General features: G+C 35.7%; 3 protein-coding genes across 5 annotated transcripts; 2 read left to right on the top strand and 1 right to left on the bottom strand.

Annotated features, from left to right (window-relative positions):
* The first annotated feature begins 378 nt into the window (after nucleotides 1-378).
* LOC108985303 (transcription factor E2FA-like) lies at nucleotides 379-5260 on the top strand. Its single transcript, XM_018957556.2, has 14 exons — nucleotides 379-823; nucleotides 1899-2091; nucleotides 2299-2349; nucleotides 2442-2527; nucleotides 2599-2687; nucleotides 2801-2855; nucleotides 3167-3219; nucleotides 3306-3356; nucleotides 3454-3502; nucleotides 3626-3691; nucleotides 3778-3854; nucleotides 4043-4274; nucleotides 4413-4479; nucleotides 4572-5260. The coding sequence occupies exons 1-14, from the start codon at nucleotides 602-604 to the stop codon at nucleotides 4703-4705; spliced, it is 1425 nt and encodes a 474-aa protein (XP_018813101.1). The 5' UTR covers nucleotides 379-601; the 3' UTR covers nucleotides 4706-5260.
* A 3020-nt stretch (nucleotides 5261-8280) lies between these two features.
* Nucleotides 8281-9140, top strand: LOC108985302. Its single transcript, XM_018957555.2, has one exon. It carries the CDS (start codon nucleotides 8589-8591, stop codon nucleotides 9117-9119), a length of 531 nt encoding a protein of 176 aa, XP_018813100.1. The 5' UTR covers nucleotides 8281-8588; the 3' UTR covers nucleotides 9120-9140.
* Nucleotides 9141-9215: 75 nt separating this feature from the next.
* LOC108985301 (putative HVA22-like protein g) lies at nucleotides 9216-12106 on the bottom strand. Of its 3 annotated transcripts, XM_035688941.1 has the most exons (8): nucleotides 11895-12106; nucleotides 11668-11751; nucleotides 11483-11562; nucleotides 11222-11320; nucleotides 10596-10652; nucleotides 10451-10514; nucleotides 10094-10300; nucleotides 9216-9716 (listed from the first exon to the last, which is right to left on the bottom strand). In XM_035688941.1, the coding sequence occupies exons 3-8, from the start codon at nucleotides 11512-11514 to the stop codon at nucleotides 9405-9407; spliced, it is 771 nt and encodes a 256-aa protein (XP_035544834.1). In that variant the 5' UTR covers nucleotides 11515-11562; nucleotides 11668-11751; nucleotides 11895-12106; the 3' UTR covers nucleotides 9216-9404. The 3 variants fall into 3 exon arrangements, with proteins under 3 accessions (XP_035544834.1, XP_035544832.1, XP_035544833.1); XM_035688939.1 differs by lacking the exon at nucleotides 11668-11751 and having other exon boundaries at nucleotides 11483-11597; nucleotides 11895-12105; XM_035688940.1 differs by lacking the exon at nucleotides 11668-11751 and having other exon boundaries at nucleotides 11895-12105.
* Nucleotides 12107-17767: the final 5661 nt, after the last annotated feature.

Below are 17767 nucleotides of genomic sequence, written 5' to 3'. Positions count from 1 at the left end.
ATTTTGAAATTTAAGAATGTTGAATTATTTTTTATATTTTATTTAAAAATTTGAAAAAAATATAATAATTAGATTAAAAAATTAAAAATTAAAAAATATTTATATTTTAATAATATTTAAATATTGAGATGAGATCATTTGAGAGGTGTGTGAAATCAAACTGGATATTATTGTGTTCAGTTTTTTTTTTTTTTTCCCTTGGGCTTGGAGAGTAGGTAGTTTCTAATTAGTAATATCTATAAAAGCAGCCAAAGAGGACTAAAAAAACAAGTACACAAATTAGATAAGGTCAGAACATAATAACACAAAACATAAAGGGCAAAAGTAGAAAAAGATAGATTTCTATTTTCTGCTGTGCTTCCCTCCACATCTATCCGAAACTAAAAATTCCCTCCTTCCCTCGTTTTCTGCTCACTTTCTCCCAAACCCTTCTCTTTCTAACCCTCAGATCCCATTCCTCCCTCCCAAAACCCTACACCCCTTCACTTTGGCTCACATCCTCTCCGGTTTCCCCAAAACGCTCAGATTGTGCTTCGAATTACCAAAACCTCTCACAGATCCTCCACGCGAGGAAACTCAGGGCTCGATCACTCGGCCATCCATGTCCGGCGGCGCTCGAGCTCCTAACCGTCCGGCACCTCCGCATACCGGGATGGTCCAGATCCCACCGCCGCTGCCGAAGCGTAACCTCACGGCGCTCGCGTCGACGAAGCCGCCGTTTGTCCCTCCCGATGACTACCACCGCTTCTCTTCTGCCGCCGATTCTCGCAGAGCATCCGCCGCCGCCGATCATGAAGCCGAAGCTATTGTCGTTAGATCGCCCGTGAGTTTATTGTCATATTTCCTTTTTGTTATTTGATTTTAGGTTCAATCCGCTTCACTTGGCCTGTAGGATAATTAATTGGCGAATTTTGGATAATCATAACGAGATTGATGGTGAAATTTTTTTAATTGTTTTTTTCTCTCTGATGGAATGCTAAGAATTGGAAAGAAATTCACGTTTGTTTCGTGAGTTTCTGTCAAATTATAAAGTTACGCTCAGACTTTATGGTCGTATTGAGGATATATGCGCGCGCCTGCAAATCTGTGCTAAATCTGTTCAGTTATTTTGACTATGTTTTGCTTTACCTGGACGACACCGGATTTGAGCGGATTACTGTGAGTGAGTTTAATTCGGCTGCTTGAAGACGCTGCTTGAAAATTTATTCCAGCATTCATCACTCAGCTTTTCTTGTTTGCTAGTAATTGCTTCATTTTGCGATGCAGAGCTCAGAAAGATGATTTTGGTGAATGCATATGTTATGAATCGTGTTGTTTTTCGCTACAACAATTACAATAACCTTAAGATTTTTCATGCATGAACGTGAAGAGAAGTTTGGGCATCTTAGGAAGTTTATTGGATTGTTTGTGTTGTTTCGCTCCTTTTTGAGTCATCATTAGAAATTATATCAAAACGAGATCACCACTTGGATGTACACTGTTTGGCAGTGATATGGAGGATTGACCTTAATTTCATTCTTCTGCAGCCAGCATAGGATTCAGTATCAGTGCTCGATTAGCTTATACTTGTACCTGATTTCTGATGTCGTGGTTCATTATATATGCTAACATTTCTTCTCTTAACATTTTCCAGATTAATATTTCATTGCTCATGATTTTAAATGTTTCTGCACTTCCAGTATTTAGTAGATTCGCATACTTCAATATTCTTGTGGTTGTAACGGCTTGCAGTTTCTTCATTGTGGTTGAATTTTCCAGTCTTATTAGAATTTAAGTGCAATATGTATCTCACTCAAGTTATTTAATAATGAAATTGATTCACCATAATTGTATATATTGGTTGACTAGTTTTCTTACCCATCATTAATGTAAGTTCATAAACCTCTGGCTATTCTCAGCAATTAAAGCGGAAGAGTGGAATAGACAAGAATGAAGTTCAGTCTATTGAGTGGAATGCCAGTCCTGGATTCACTAGTGTAGTTAACAGTCCCCTGAGCACACCGGTGTCTCTAAAAGGTGGAAGGATATACAACAGATCAAAGGCTTCAAAGGGCAGCAGATCTGGGCCTCAAACACCTGTGTCAAATGCAGGTGAGGCACTTTTTCCACTATACCCCAGTTGATTTAGACCATCTGATATCAGCTTTGATGAAAACTTATTCTCGGAAACAACCAATGTTGGTTTGTTTACTCTTTAATCTGATATGACCTTTAAAAATGGGTTTTGACATTATTCTTTAATCTGCCAGCATTGTTAGCAAAATATGATCTAACAAGATAGTTTATATTTCCGTGCAGGTTCCCCTTCTCCTCTTACTCCTGGCAGCTGTCGTTATGACAGTTCCCTAGGTAAATCTTAAATGTTGGCATCTTTTCTTTTCTTTTTCAATTGAGTCTTTCGGATACCCGTGGGAACCTGATGAAGTGCCATAACTTTACAGGATTGTTGACAAAAAAATTCATCAATTTGCTCAAGCAAGCAGAGGATGGTATACTTGACCTAAACAAAGCAGCTGGAACTTTGGAGGTTATCATTTTGCTAACTGATTATGCATTTTGTCATACTAAATACTAATACGGGGGTTTCTAATGATACAGGTGCAGAAGAGGCGGATATATGACATCACAAATGTCTTAGAAGGCATTGGTCTCATTGAAAAGAAGCTCAAGAACAGAATACATTGGAAGTAATGTTTAATATCTGATGTTTCTTTGCTTTTGACTGGCTTTGGTTTGAGGTTCTACTTAGCATTTGAAGAACACGATAACTTATGTTAGAATTGGTTGAATGACTGATTAGGGGACTTGATGCTTTAAGGCCAGGGGAGGTGGAAGACGATGCCTCTATGTTACAGGTTTGTAGCTGTGGCTGTTGATTCCTGTGATGCAAACTTTTTTTTTTTTTTTGGGGGGGGGGGGGATTAAGTTGTTTTTTTTTTTTTTTCCCAATTAGTCACAGTTTGGAATGCTTACATGTTCTTTTGTTATGGTATGTACTTGTCCATATTGAAAATTTTCTGGACCACAACTCCGATGTCCCATCAGTGACAGTTGTAAATATTGAATGATAATCGGGACAACAAACAAAGAATGAAAAGGAGCAAAAGAAAGAAAGTAATTTATTTGTTTTCACCAAAGATGAAAATTCTCATGGTTTTTCCTGCAGGCAGAAGTTGAAAACCTTACCCTGCAAGAGCAAAATTTAGATGATCAGATAAGGTTGTATGATTGATTTACTTTTCACACAATAAATGTTGCCATCTTGAAATTGTTAAGTCAAGCTGATGCTTTCAAACTTTTTGCAGGGAAATGCAGGAAAGATTGAGAGATTTGAGTCAAGATGAAGATAACAAAAGGTAAACTTTTTTCCCATGTACTTATTCTTAAAGGACAAAGAAACACAAATGGTTTATAAGCTTTGCACCCTGGTGACTGTTACATTCATCATATTAGGTGGCTTTTTGTAACCAAAGAAGATATCAAGAGCATACCCTGCTTACTGGTTAGTCCATTCTGTGTTATACTGATTTGGTATAGTTGTAAATGTTTCTCACCTTCGCCTTCTACATATCTTCAATATTGTTTTGGCTTTTCAGTTAACTTGTTAGGCTTCTTTCTTTGGCAGAATGAAACCCTGTTAGCAATTAAGGCTCCACATGGAACCACGCTGGAAGTCCCAGATCCAGATGAAGTAAGTCCAGATCATACAAGTTGAAAGAAGTTACGCTTTATGTTTAGCATTTATTCAATGTATGACACTTTTTCTATTCACACCAGGCTGTTGACTATCCACAGAGGAGATATAGAATTATTCTTAGGAGCACAATGGGTCCCATTGACGTCTACCTCGTCAGGTATTTATGTCTTATTTTTTAGGCTGAAAACCTTGTAGGGTAATGACCTATTTCCCCTGTCTGAAATAACACTTTGAGATCCTTTCTATGTTCTGGTGCTACTTGTTTTATTTCCTCATGTTATCGTTTTTTTTCCCTATCTCTCCCTCCTTGTTTCCCCCCTTGAACTCTGTTTGATTATTTTGCAGTCAATTTGAGGAGAAGTTTGAGGAAATGAATGGTGTTGAGCCACCCATGAGCTTCCCAGTGGCCTCAAACTCAGGTTCTAATGAGAACCCACCCACAGAAGTGGTCGAAATTAAGAGCACCAGCAAGGAAATTGCACCTCAGGCCCAACCCAGTCATCAAATATGCTCCGATGTTAATGCTTCGCAGGATTTTACTGGAGGCATGATGAAGATTGTTCCCTCAGATGTTGATGTATGTGTAGTTATTCCGAGTCATTTGTTCCTACAGCTAATTATTACCAAAATAGCATTAGATTTGTGAAGAATGAGAGTCAACTATTGTAAGCCATATGCATGATTTGACTGAGTTTTATCTATTTTTTTATTGCAGAATGATGCGGATTACTGGCTTCTGTCAGATGCTGAAGTTAGCATAACAGATATGTGGAAAACAGATGGTATCAAACTTAGAAGTTTTTTTTTTTTTTTTTCTTTATCCCCTTTTATATCTAATGTGAATGCTCAATTTCTCAACTCCAACTATGGGCAGGCGTTGAGTGGAATGGAATGGATATTCTTCATGCTGACTTCGGGATAGCTGATGTCAGTACTCCCATTCCACAAACTCCAATATCTGGGATCACTGAAGTGCCCTCTACAGCTGTTAACTCCACTCAGAGATGAATGTGATTTGCCTGTGGCACTTAATCAAGAAACTCATGTCTTTATCCCGGTAATGACCTTTGTGTTAAAATTATTGTTTAAAGATGCCAAAGGCTTGCCTGGCAATGAATGCTGGCGAAGCTTTTGGAAGAAGCAATGGATGTCGGCTAGGGCTAATTCATATACTGTACAGTTGAGGGCCCCGTGGTATGAATAAATCGGTTCTCTTGCAATTAAGATGGTGAACGTTTACTACGGAAGGTATAATGCTTACTTTATTATGGGTGCATTGGATAAAGTTAGGGCACACGCTAGAAAGGAACAAGGAATATACATGCATGGTCTCATTATATATGCGGACCCATTCTTTGTCTGCAGCACCTTGGTGTCTATTTGGAAAATTGAGGAATGTTGCAAATGTTAACATGCTGTAAGGTTTGTGTAATGGATATTATGGGGTTGCATCCAGCTATATTACCTGCCCCCATACTGATCTAATTGTATGTTTCTAGTCTCTGTGATTGTAAGCATTTGATATTCCATTATGGTGATATAAACCTTTCCTTTTTCATATTCTTTAACAATTATTGCACGTCCTTTTGTTTTGTTTTGTTTTTTTTTTTGGTTCCCCATGTCACTTCGGTTCTTACTGCAATTTCGATTTGTTTCCCATGTTTCCATCTTGTGTTTCTCTTCATTTTTAGTTGGTTTCGCTTCTTTATATTCTATTTTCCTGTGTCTGCTTCCTTTTGTACGCATTCAACCGTAATAGACAAGGAGCTGAGTAGGATTATTTCCTTGGATCAAAGTTTGGGGTAGTGAAGAGTCTTTCAAAACACCCAGCTGCAATTCCTATATGAATTCTTGAATTATCAGACATCGAATGTATCAATTTATTTGAAAATAGCCATGGTATGGTTTAGATGTTCACCCATATTGAGTGTGTATCGATGTGTGGTTAGTGGAGCTCGGCTGCCTAGAGCCCTCGTCTCAATCATAGGGGTGGGCAAAGGGAGGACTGCGCGTGGTCCAGAACCACAAACTAAATCATGGTAGGCAGCAAACTAAATAACTCTCAAGTTGAGTAGTGCCTTTTTCGGCCATTGGTTGACGATATTTTGGACATGTTAATTTCTCACTTGTCAATCGAGTCATTTTCACGAAATATGGAGTACAGTAGCTAGCGGGATAAATCCACGCAAGTGGTAGAAGAAAGGTGTTTGGTTTTTGGACCATTTGATTGAGATCCAAATACCTAGTCGTGTTGCCTTTCAAATAGCTACTCTATATTTATTATTTTCGCAATTTCCAGAGCTGTAGGGTGCTTCCTTTTTCAACTCGCAATCGATACCCACGAGCCGAGATCAACAGATGCCTTTGAACGCTGAGTAACGAGCCACATTTATTTCCTTTTAAATCCTTTTTCTTCCATTAACTGATAAGTAGATGTCTGTGCCTAAAATTTATCTGCTTGGCAACATCGGGTAATTGCTGATCTTCACCTTCTCTTGTCATAGATAACGCATGTATTCCCTACCTACTTTTCATTTTTGTCTCTTAACGTAATGATATAATATGAATGGTGTCCAATTGTTCCAAGAAAACATCCAGCCAATGAATACAAGAGCTTCTTGGTAGACTCGAATATGCAGCTAATGTCTTCTTCATTATTTCCTTCAAGCCCCACTGTTCAAGCACTAGAAGACAAGAAAACCAAAGAATAACATAAACCTCCCAAGGTGGGGGGTTTCAATTAAAGCTTCATAGTTCGACTCAAATTCTGGAGAGAACTGTTTGAATTGCAGCTCACCAAATCTAAGTGCTGACTGGTAATCGTATAAGCAGGATTGCAGGCGGCCCTCAATCTCTACTATTATGGTTGCAACGACCCAAGGACACTGACTAGCAGTTGATAGTTGAGCTAATGAAGTTTGGGAACTGCTTTCAAATTAATTAAGCCAATAATTTTTTGTGCCGCTCTCGTCCCAGTAATTATTAAATATTTTTGGTGTACAGACATGTGGTATTCCCATCTGAACATAACATGTAGTGATAGGATAAAAGTTGCCGAATGAAAAACTTCAACCATGTGCTCAAGATAAGGCACTAACACAGAGCAGCTATAAATCCTGCTGCAAGTGGACCATTATCTGCAGAACCGGATAATTAGAGAGTTTCTCCATACTCATAGCTAGGGCTGCAAACGGTCCGGTCCGGTCCAGTCCGGAAAAATAATGGACCGAAAATTTTCGGTCCATTATTTTTCCGGACTGGACCGGACCGGACAGAACATCCAAAGGGGTCCGGTCTAGTCGGTCAGCCCTCTTTTTTTCTTTTTTTTTTTAAATAATTAATAAAAAAATTTATTTAAAATACTAAATTAAATTAAGTGACTTATTAACGTGGATTATGTAACAAACTTAATAAAAAAATATTTTATATAGTCAATAATAATAAATTAGATAAAAATTATATTATTAATTTATATAATTACTATATAATTATCTAATTGATATTATATATTTATTAATTCATAGAATATTAACAAGTGTTAATAGTATATTTAAAATTTTATATTGTTAATAGTGATAGGTTAAATGAAGATATATATAAAATATTGTTAATTTATAGAATATTAACAAGTATTAATAATATATTTAAAAATTTATATTGTTAATTGTACAATTATTATATATAAAATATATATATAAATTTTTTTTTAATTTTTCATTCGGTCCGGTCCGGTCCGAAAAAACCGTGGACCATGGACCGGACCGAACCGGTCTAAGTCTCGGTCCGGTCCGGTCTGGACCGAAACGGTCGGTCCGGTCGGACCCGACCGGACCGTTAATCACCCCTACTCATAGCTTATAATATATCGCACATATTCCCGTCACCAACATCTTTGTCTGTATATATATATACATATATAAGAGGTATTGCGACGAAATATTGTAGGATTTTCTGTTTTATAGTATAATCATCGTAACAAATTGCGAGTATCTATATAGAAAAATTCTAAACATAAGCCCCACACCCTGCACACCCACTTAAAAATATGTGATTTTACTTTTTTATCCTTATATTTCATATTAAATTTAATATGAAATATAAGGATAAAAAAGTAAAATCACATATTTTTAAGTGGGTGTGCAGGGTGTGGGGCTTATGTGTAGCACAACTCATCTATATATCAAAGTGATAGATACTATTGGTTGGTGAAGTTGTTAATTTTAGGTTTAATAAGAAAAAAACAATAGTGATGCGGGTCGCCTATTCTATAAAGAAATAAACGCGAAACAGCACCTTCTGTCAACTGCAAGACTGAACAAATTTTCTCGTCTTTTGATTAGTTGCATGATACAAAATTTCTTGGACATTATAAATGCTTTTCATACATACTGTAGAGTTAAAAGTCTTGACATGTCTAGTAGTTTTATTAAAATATTTCTGTTTGGCTGGGGAGCCCCATCATTTATATTATTCATGGCTGCTGTAATGAAAATATATATGTACGTCAAATCATATCATATCATATTATTAAAATAAAAAAAATTTATACAAAATATAAGCTCTAATTCCTAATAATAATTAAATATTTTTACCCGCATATAATTTGATTAACAGGGGGAAATAGTATCGAGCGTCATTCATGAAGTAAAATTTAAAATTTTGGGATAACAAGAAGAATAATATCGGAAATGTTATAGGCAGAAAGGGAATTTCAGAAACCACAGACAACACAACACAACACATGATCCACATTCACGCACCCAACTGTCCGATAAAAAGATGGAGACAACAGCCGTACAGGCTACAGAGGTAGCCGCCGCTGCCAAACTATTGTCTTTTTACTGAGAGCTGAATCCCTCCGTCTTTCTCTACACCCCTTCTGGAATTCTATATGGACCACTCCGCCGAGCTTAATCCAGAGCAGCCGCCGCCGAGGCGATCCTCGGCTCTACGACGCAGGAACTCGATCGCCACTCCGGTGGAGGTCCCCGCAAAGTTCTCTCTTCCAAACACCACCTCCAAGCCGCTTCACGGTTCCCACAGCTTCCCCTTCCAAAACGGCACCGCACCTTCTCTAGACTTCGAGCTCGTCTCCTCCCTCAAGTCCTCTCAGGCCTACACCTCCTTGAAAGACCTGCTTCCCTCCTCCTCCGACGCCGCCGTCGCGTCCCCCACCGCCGCTAACTCCGGGTACCAGATATCAATCCGCAACCGCCTCGTGAAGCAGGCCGCATGGGCCTACCTCCAGCCCATGTCCTCCTCCCCAAGCTCCTCCGGCCCACACTTCCTCCGCGGCCTCTGCCTCAGACTCTCCACAAGCCTCACCGCCTGCCGCGCCTTTATCCAAAGCCATCTCGTTCCTGCCATGACCGAGCTTCTCGATCGGATTCTCCACGCCTTTCGAATCCGGACGAGCAGATAGCGTCGGTCACATTGACGGCAATCGCCCGCCTTCACGGCGACCTTCCGATGCCATGACTTGTATGTGTGTGAAAGTGATTTGACATAATAGCTTCTGTTTTTTTTTTTTTTTTTTTTTTCCTGTGTGAATTTGGTTTTGTTTTGTTTTTTTTTTTACACCATTTTCAATGGAAAACCCCAGGGAGAATGTCTGAAGCTTATAACAGGAAAGTATATATTACAAGAAGAAAATAATGAAATAAGATTTCCAAATTTTCCGAAAAGAATCAACGTATTTGTACAATTCTCAATAGTGTGGTTTAGAGCGCCTAAACTTTAGGTGAGAGTTTTTGCTCGAATGGTTTTCCGGGGAATCGTCTGGGCCGCGCTCCTGGTTGTACTCGTCGTCAGGGTGCAAGTATTCTACTTGGTTGTTGAGGTGAACTTGTGCGACATCGGATTTAGCTGGCTGGGCAAATACGCGGTTGAACATGCTGCCAAGCAGTGGCGGGGCACTCGGACTCGGAGGCCACTTGTTTTTGCCCGACCGGCTGGCTTGGTTGTTGGTTGCACCATTTGGGGGCGGTTGGGGCGTGCTCGAACTATGATTCTGGGCCCTCTGCAAAGATTGTTTAAGCGTCAGTTCATCATGAGACATTTCAAGGTCTGGAAATAGGGTTAAAGCTTCAAAATCACGAGTACTAGCCCGGAAATGATAGTTTAGTTCTTAAAGGAGCCCATTGGGTGGTAGTTTTACGTTTTCGTAATGAATGAAAAGCAATCCTAAATTGTTCTCGATGTGACTGATTAAGACAAACCATGCTGTGATGAGTTGGCCCCTGCTTTCATCAAATTTTTCGAGATTATTGAGCGTTTAAAACGGAGGCTTTCACAGAAATAGTAACTATGCTATACTAATCCATGTGCTCTGGTTTGGTTATGTGGGTGAAACTCCTGGAAGGCAAGGCAGAACAAGTGAAACGAGACAAATCCTACCTCATTGTTAGTGTGATTGGACCTTCCAGCAGCGAAGTACTGCAAGACTTGGAAGAATGCCGACTGTCCTAATTCCGAGCAGTTTTGCCAATAGAAAATGGCCAAATCCCACATTCTTGCCCTCCACTCCGACAACTTATGGTCGATGTCTGTTTCATGCTTAGCTACGTACGGCCGCAACAGGGTATCGTATACATAACCGGTTCCCTTCATTGTACACATTTTCAATTTAAATATGTCAGTCACAACCATGGTGAATACTGAATATGGTAGCAAATCTATGCAAAATCCCCACCCCGCCCCTCGAGAAAACAAAAACAAAAGTTCCATGGAAACTCCCTTCCTAATGATGTTTACCTTGGTCTTTGGATACCATAGGTAGATAATAAGTGCCAGCTTCATCTCACCGTATAAAGGAAACCTTCGCACAAGTATGGCATAAGTTTATTACAGAGTTAAATAGAGACCGAGTAAATACAGTGTATCAAAGACCTAGGCATACCATGTCATGAATACGTCCACCACCCTCTCAAGAGCTGTAAGTATAGCCACAATGATCCTGCAATTAATTAAAAGGGTGAGATTTAGTTCGTGTGCTATTTAAGGCATCTAATTTAGTATGGTGAATTTGTATTGATGAGCTATAACCTTACACAACGTCATAAGATTGTCATGACGGAGGAATTCACATATCATTCTTCAATGGCCTAAATGGGAGCTATAGATTGAAATTGGCAAATTGCTCATGTGATCCTCATGATCTCCAACTGAGATACTCAATTCTCGTAAATTCTTTTCATGTCTAATTATCTAGCCCATTTACAAGAACCCATTATAGTGGGTCAAACATGATTTCGTATTGCTAATAGTCGCATGATATTATTGACTAATTCTATATCAATTCCTTGGCTTACATGGTAACCTTATGAACTTAAGAGATCAAATTGAACTGGCCTTAAGCCCTTCAAGACCTTTCGATCTGAAAATCCTTTTGAGTTCTTCAGCCTCAAGGTCCCCAAAGAACCCACGAAGGCCATCAATTAGGGCCCTCTTAACAGTTAGCGAAAACAAAATTAGACAACAGTAATTGAACAAGATGCAAAATAACGAGAGGCGTATGGTTGTTACCAATATTGACACCAAAATCGGAGTTCTTCGATCCCGACCCTGTTCTTCTCCACGGTTTTGTAACACTCGAGTGCGGGATAGGCATAACCAAGAAGCAGCCTGGGACCCAGAAATTTAATAAACAAAATCAAAAAAAATGAAAAACCCGTTCCAGTTATAAAAATCAACAGAGTAATCAATCAGAAAAAGTCAGCAACGAGCTAAAGCGAATTAGAAGATCTAAGATAAACATCACGGAGAATAGATATCGGTGCAACATACAGAAGACATCTGGTTATGAAATCCCCCAACATATTTATTCCCCTTCACGTCAAGCACCGGCTTAAACACTCCTGCAACACCTGGAATCCAAGCTCCTTTATTTAGCAGCGTTATTCTGAAAAGCCAAGTTTTCATTGAAACGAAAAATCCATAGAGAACAAAAGGCAAGACAAAGAAGCATCAACGTTTTTGAACAGAACCAAAATTTGCTCAGTTCTCGCTGTTGTCTATACCAACGAAAACCCCACAACTGGACCTCCTATCCATGGCTGATGACCATTTGACGGGTTTCAAAACACAGAGTTACAATGGAAAACTTATAAGAAAATAATTTCAAACATCGAAACAAAACCCGTATATCTATAAGGTGTCAAGAATTCAGAGAATCTGTAGAAGAAATGGAGGTTTCTACCTTTGGAAGAAGGATCTGTGATTCTTTGGAAGGAATGTGTCTTGTTGGCAGAGAGAAATTGAGACAGAGTAAAAACTCGCTTTGAAAGCTTTAGACGGAAAAGAAAGATCCGAATGATATATATACAGAAATGCGTGATTGGATTAAAAGCCAAGAGATAAACAAATGGAGGATGATTTCTTGGCTCGGACGCTTCTTCGTTATTTTACACGCAACTGTGTTTGGGAGGGATTTCTCGGTATTCTTCAAAAGGGATTTTTCTCGACCTTTTGGCGGTTAACCAGTGGAGGGCTTTCATGACATTATGGTCTTCAAGGGATTGAGTGTGGGCGTCCTCAGCTACTCGCAGTGTCAGATTTGCCTTGGTTCTTCCACCTAGATAATTCCCATCCGTACGTACACGTGTTAGTTTTCAGTTGGTTTAGGAACTTATTGCTGCTGGACTCAGAACCGGAACCCCACACTTGATCTACGCTGCAATTTGATTCGATACAATTCCTCATTCGTCCTTACATCACTTCTGTTGACCTTAACTTTTTAATATTAAATTAAAAATAAATTGTAGTTTTTTTTTTTAATTATGATTTATGTGTTTATAGAGAAATTTATTATCCAAAAACATATCAAGGAATTAAGAATTCTTAGATTTTATATTAGGCTTATTTGAATAGTGATATGAGATGAGATAGTTTTAAATGAATTAAATAAAATATTATTTTTTAATATTATTATTTTGAGATTTAAAAAAATTAAATTATTTATTATATTTTATATAAAAATTTATAAAATTATAATAATGAAATGAAATGAGTTAAGAGTTTTTTTTATATTAAAACGGAATCTTATTCAATCATAAATAAATCTTAAGAGTTAAAAATAAAATAAAAAAAATCTTGCTCCATATTGAAAGGCATATGTTCATTTTGGTCATGTGCTGGTCTCATTGAGTATGTAAGCTACAACAGTTTCCTCGAACTGTTGCCGAGACTTGAATGATGTTAACGATTGTAGTAGTATTTGGAATAAATGTAATGTCTTGTAACATCATGACCTGGTCGCATGAGAACCTTCCGATGAAGGGGTCAAAATGGAGAGCATTTGACAATGAACGAGTTGTTTTTTTCTTTTTCTTTATGCTTTTCTGTGGGGACCTCAAACTAAATTTTATGGTCATAAATGTTCATGTGTAAAAGGGTATCATCGTCAATTACTTCGTCGTTGACTGCAACTTTAGCCAACCAAATCCCCCCGCTGCTCGATTGCCCGTGATTTATACTATATACTATTATTATTATTATTATTTTATATTAGTATTTCGATTGTTTTCACACAGCTTGCTTCTAATGTATACTATCGTTTCTTATGTGTATCAATCTATATAATGGGTATCGTGCGGAATAGGTCTATTGGCAATGGTGGGACCAACAACTTTTTTTTAGGAGGTCAACTTTTTTTTTTTTTCCCATCGTGTAACATATTTATATAAAATTAAAATTAAAAAATTTCAAAATTCAAAAAAATATAATCATATATGAAATTAGATCTCGATAATTTACTACATAAATATAAAAATTAAATTTTAAAAATATAACTTAATAAATTTATTATTTATCTTAAATTTAGTTTAAATTCATTTTAATCAGGTCACATTTTTAAAAATAGATAATATATAAAAATTATAAAAAATTTTGAAACTAAAAGAAAAAAATTGGAGAGAGGCATTTAGGCATATTAAAATTTTAAGGAGCATATGATGATTATAAAATTTTTTTTGGGAGCATTCTCTATATCTATAGAATTATAAATAAATTTTAAGGGCATTTTAAAATTTCAAAAAATTGTGGAGGGTCCGCCGCTGTCTATATATTGGTTTTAGCTAGCTTCTTCTTTGTATTACGTGCCGAATGGGTTTTTGAGTATGATGTTAGGTCGACCATTAATCAACTAATACGTACACATGATACCAATATCTATCTCTCCCTCTCTCTCTCTCTCTCTCGCACATAATATATTCCTTGGTAATGTGACGTTTATATAACCTGGTGTGAACACGTTGCCACTTAATTAGGTGCATGCTTTTGTTTATTGGCATCTCCGAGGACAAACACAAAGCAATTAGACCGATGACATAAGAGTCGCAGATTCCAATTTGCTGCATAATATCAAGTTTTGGTACCTTTAGTTGGGGGTTAGTTTAACCCTATGGCTTGGATTTGTCCACTAAAATCTCGATTATTTTCACATATGAAATAAGATAAATTGAGATAAAAATTAAAAATTTAATAAAATATTATTAGAATATTATTTTTTAATATTATTTTTATTTTAAGATTTAAAAAAATTAAATTATTTATTTTATTTTATATAAAAATTTGATAAAATTATAATGATTATATGATATAAAATGAATTAAAAAATTTTATAAAAATAAACGAAACTTTAATCCCATTATATGATCTGTGCACGATATAGACGATATTACTTCAATTATACGTATTTATATATAATTTATACCCTCAACAATGTAATAGTCAAACCACTGACTATGTCGAGAAATTTCAACGAACGTTCGGTGGACAATTTTTAACATTTTGTAAGAAACTTGAACCCACCATATTGACTAGTGTAGCTGTTGTTTGAGTTTACTTTGCATTTGTTCTCAATTAACTCATTCCTATTAAAATTTCTGGAAACTAATCTCGATAAATGCTTGTCAAAAATACTTGATCACGAATCAGCATGATAATCGAAGCTAAGAAATTTCTCTCTCTAGAAATTGAGTTGGTCAAAGACTGGAACACGTTCCATGCACCCACCCTCATCTTCCTATTAGGACAACCTTTGACCAATCGATTCCGAACTAATATTACGCACATAAACGATAATGTTTGTTTGGAATCAAGTGCATGCTTGCCGGTTGATTAGTACATGCTTGCCGGCAATATAAATGACGTGCAGAGCTGAGGACCCAACCAAAAAAATGTGCGGCCTTTGATTCTACCTAGCCAAAGGACAGTGCTAGCCGCCAGCGGTTCTGGGGCGTACCGCTAGTTTTTTTCTTTAACAATTTTGTAATATCTTTAATCATTAAAAAATTACATAATTTTATTAATTGTCACTTCTTTTATCATTAAATAAAAAATAAAAATTTTTAGAGAGTTATTACGTCTAAAACAAATTTGTTTAGAATTGACAAAAAAAAATTTATAATAAAAGAAAGTCATACCTAATTTGGCAAGTCTTAGCTCAACAAAAAATTAATTAAAAAATTAAACGCAAAAGTAAAATGACTAATACATCACAATGTATAGTCATTTTTGTAGAATTATTGTATCGACGAGGTAATTCTCTTAATTTTATTAATATATTTTTGTTAATTCACAATAAATTTTTGCCATGGAGTGTATTTTTTCAAGTTGTTAGTGTCAAGTATGAAGAGTATTGATATTAATTTATTTTTTTATAATGTGACGAACTTAATAAAATAACGAAAAAATGGAGAAAAAATAATGGAAACATTGGAAAGGAAAAAATGTTGGACCAAAAGGTCCCGGTCGCTTGCAAATTTGCAATAAAGCAAGCCCGTTCGTTGAAGTGGCCCTTAGTTTGCCTGTTTATTAACTAATTTCAGAGGTTTCCGGGGATGCCATTTAATAATGATATGCTATTGCTCCATGTCATTAAAAAAAAATAGTTATTCTATATACCACGAGCATGAGTAACCGTTGGAAAATCGACTGATGTGGCATTATATCACGTTAGCTGATATATTATTAAAAATACAAAACAAAAAATAAGACAAAAACAATACGAAGGGAAAATACAAAACACAATAAGAAGAAAATCGAAAATCAATTTGAGAGTGTCAAATCTGCCATCATCGTGGTCGTGAGTCTGTGCTGGTGGTTGTTTTCATGGGTAGTCTGCATTGCACCGGTGGTGGTTGTGGATAGCGGGTTGTAACCATAATTTTTGTCAAACAAAACACCATTCCATAACACAGAGGCCACCAACCAAAACAGACATACAGAGAGAGAAAGGAAGGGTGGGAGGGATGGAGGCTCTCATCTCATGGACTCCGCTTCTCAGATCTCCAACAAACCCTACCCTTGCCATACCCATTAAACCATGAACAATATGCTACATCCATTTTCATTTCCTGTAATTTTTTTTTCCAGATTCAAATTTCGTTTTTTGCTTCTTCCATGGATTGATGGAGGTTTGATTTCTCATTTATTGAATACTACGATATATCGAATATTACGATTTTCACGCACCATTTTATTTTTTGTCCATGTGGGATGCGTTTACCTCGTAGTTCTCCCACGATTGTAACCATAATTTTTGTTAAAAAAACAAACAAACAAACGTAATACTCTTCTTTTATTTTCTTTTTTAATCGCTCCATTGTGAGACCATCTTCTCGAATCAATTATTCGTTTCTTATTTCTTAATAGGAAGGAATATAGTCTATAAAATAAGGGTCATCAACGGTAGACTATATATTTCTTTCACACAATATAATAGAAATGGAATTTAAGAATCATGATTTTAGAAATAAAATATTAATCGAAACTTCTTACAACATTATTATTTGATATTAAACTGAATAGTACATTTTGAGAGTTTATACAATGGATTTGATAATCGGTTGTAGCCAATAAATCATTTTGAAGATGCTTGCTATCATTATAACAACTTAATACCAATGATAATAAGGAAGAAAAATGATTTATAAGTTTTATTTTTTAAATATTACATGACAGTGATGTGATGTGACGTGACATTGTCATGTCAACCGTTCAATTTGAACAGTAAATTTAAATGGTCGGATAACAATGTCCATATATATATATATAAGGTAATGTTAGGGATCCCCTGATCCCGTTGGAGCATCCCACTCCAATGTTTTTTTTTTATTTCTTAGTTTTTTTTACTTAGTGATTAAGAAAATGTTGTTTAATAAATTGTGAATTTTATTATTTTTTTTAAAATATTTAAAAGTATTAAAAAATGATGTGAAAAAAATATTTAAAAGTGTTTTTTTTTGTTTTTTTCACATCATTTTTAACACTTTTTAATATTTTTTAAAAAATAAGAAAATCCACAATACTATTAAATAATATTTTCTTAATCATTAAGTAAAAAAAACTAAGAAAAAAAAAAGGGAGTGGGATGCTCCAATGAGATCTCCTAGTGGGATCCCTATCATTTTTCATATATTATAATAATAATAATAATAATAATAATAATAATAATTTATGGGTAAAAAAGTGAACTCCATTGTAAAAGAATTTAAAAAATTACTTTTTATAATGTAGTCCACTTTTTTCTAAAAGATTTGGATGAAATTTGTATAATTTGTACATCTAATACTTATATTTATCATTAATCATGTATTTTGTTTTGTTTATTTTTGTTTTAAATTTGTGATTAAGAAAATATTTTTTAATGATATTTTAATTTTTTAAAAATATATTTTAAAATATTAAAAAAATACATGTAATTTTTTATTTTATTTTTTAATTCTTATTTTTATTTAATGATTAAAAAAATATTTTTTAATAATATAGTATTTTTTATTTTTTTAAAAAATATTTAAAAGTATAAAAAAAATACATATAAAAAAGAGACAACAGAAAGAAGAAGAATACGGTAGCTCTAGTTGAGAGCGGTGGATGTAGCATTACCTTTTCAGAAGAAATAAAAAAAAAATCAAAAAAGAAAAAACCGGAAGAGTTGAGAAATGCTTCTTCAACCCACAGCACGACCCCTCTGTAGCTCTTCACTCTACCTCCAACCCACGTAGCTACCATTTCAATATTTTTCGTTAGATTGAAACTTTTCCATGTATGCAAAATTATAAGCCGGTC

This window comes from Juglans regia, chromosome 3 (genome assembly GCF_001411555.2).
Source record: "Juglans regia cultivar Chandler chromosome 3, Walnut 2.0, whole genome shotgun sequence".
NCBI classification, from domain to species: domain Eukaryota; kingdom Viridiplantae; phylum Streptophyta; class Magnoliopsida; order Fagales; family Juglandaceae; genus Juglans; species Juglans regia.
The sequence above is the reverse complement of the archived record's forward strand: the minus strand, read 5'-3'. Positions and strand labels throughout refer to the sequence as shown.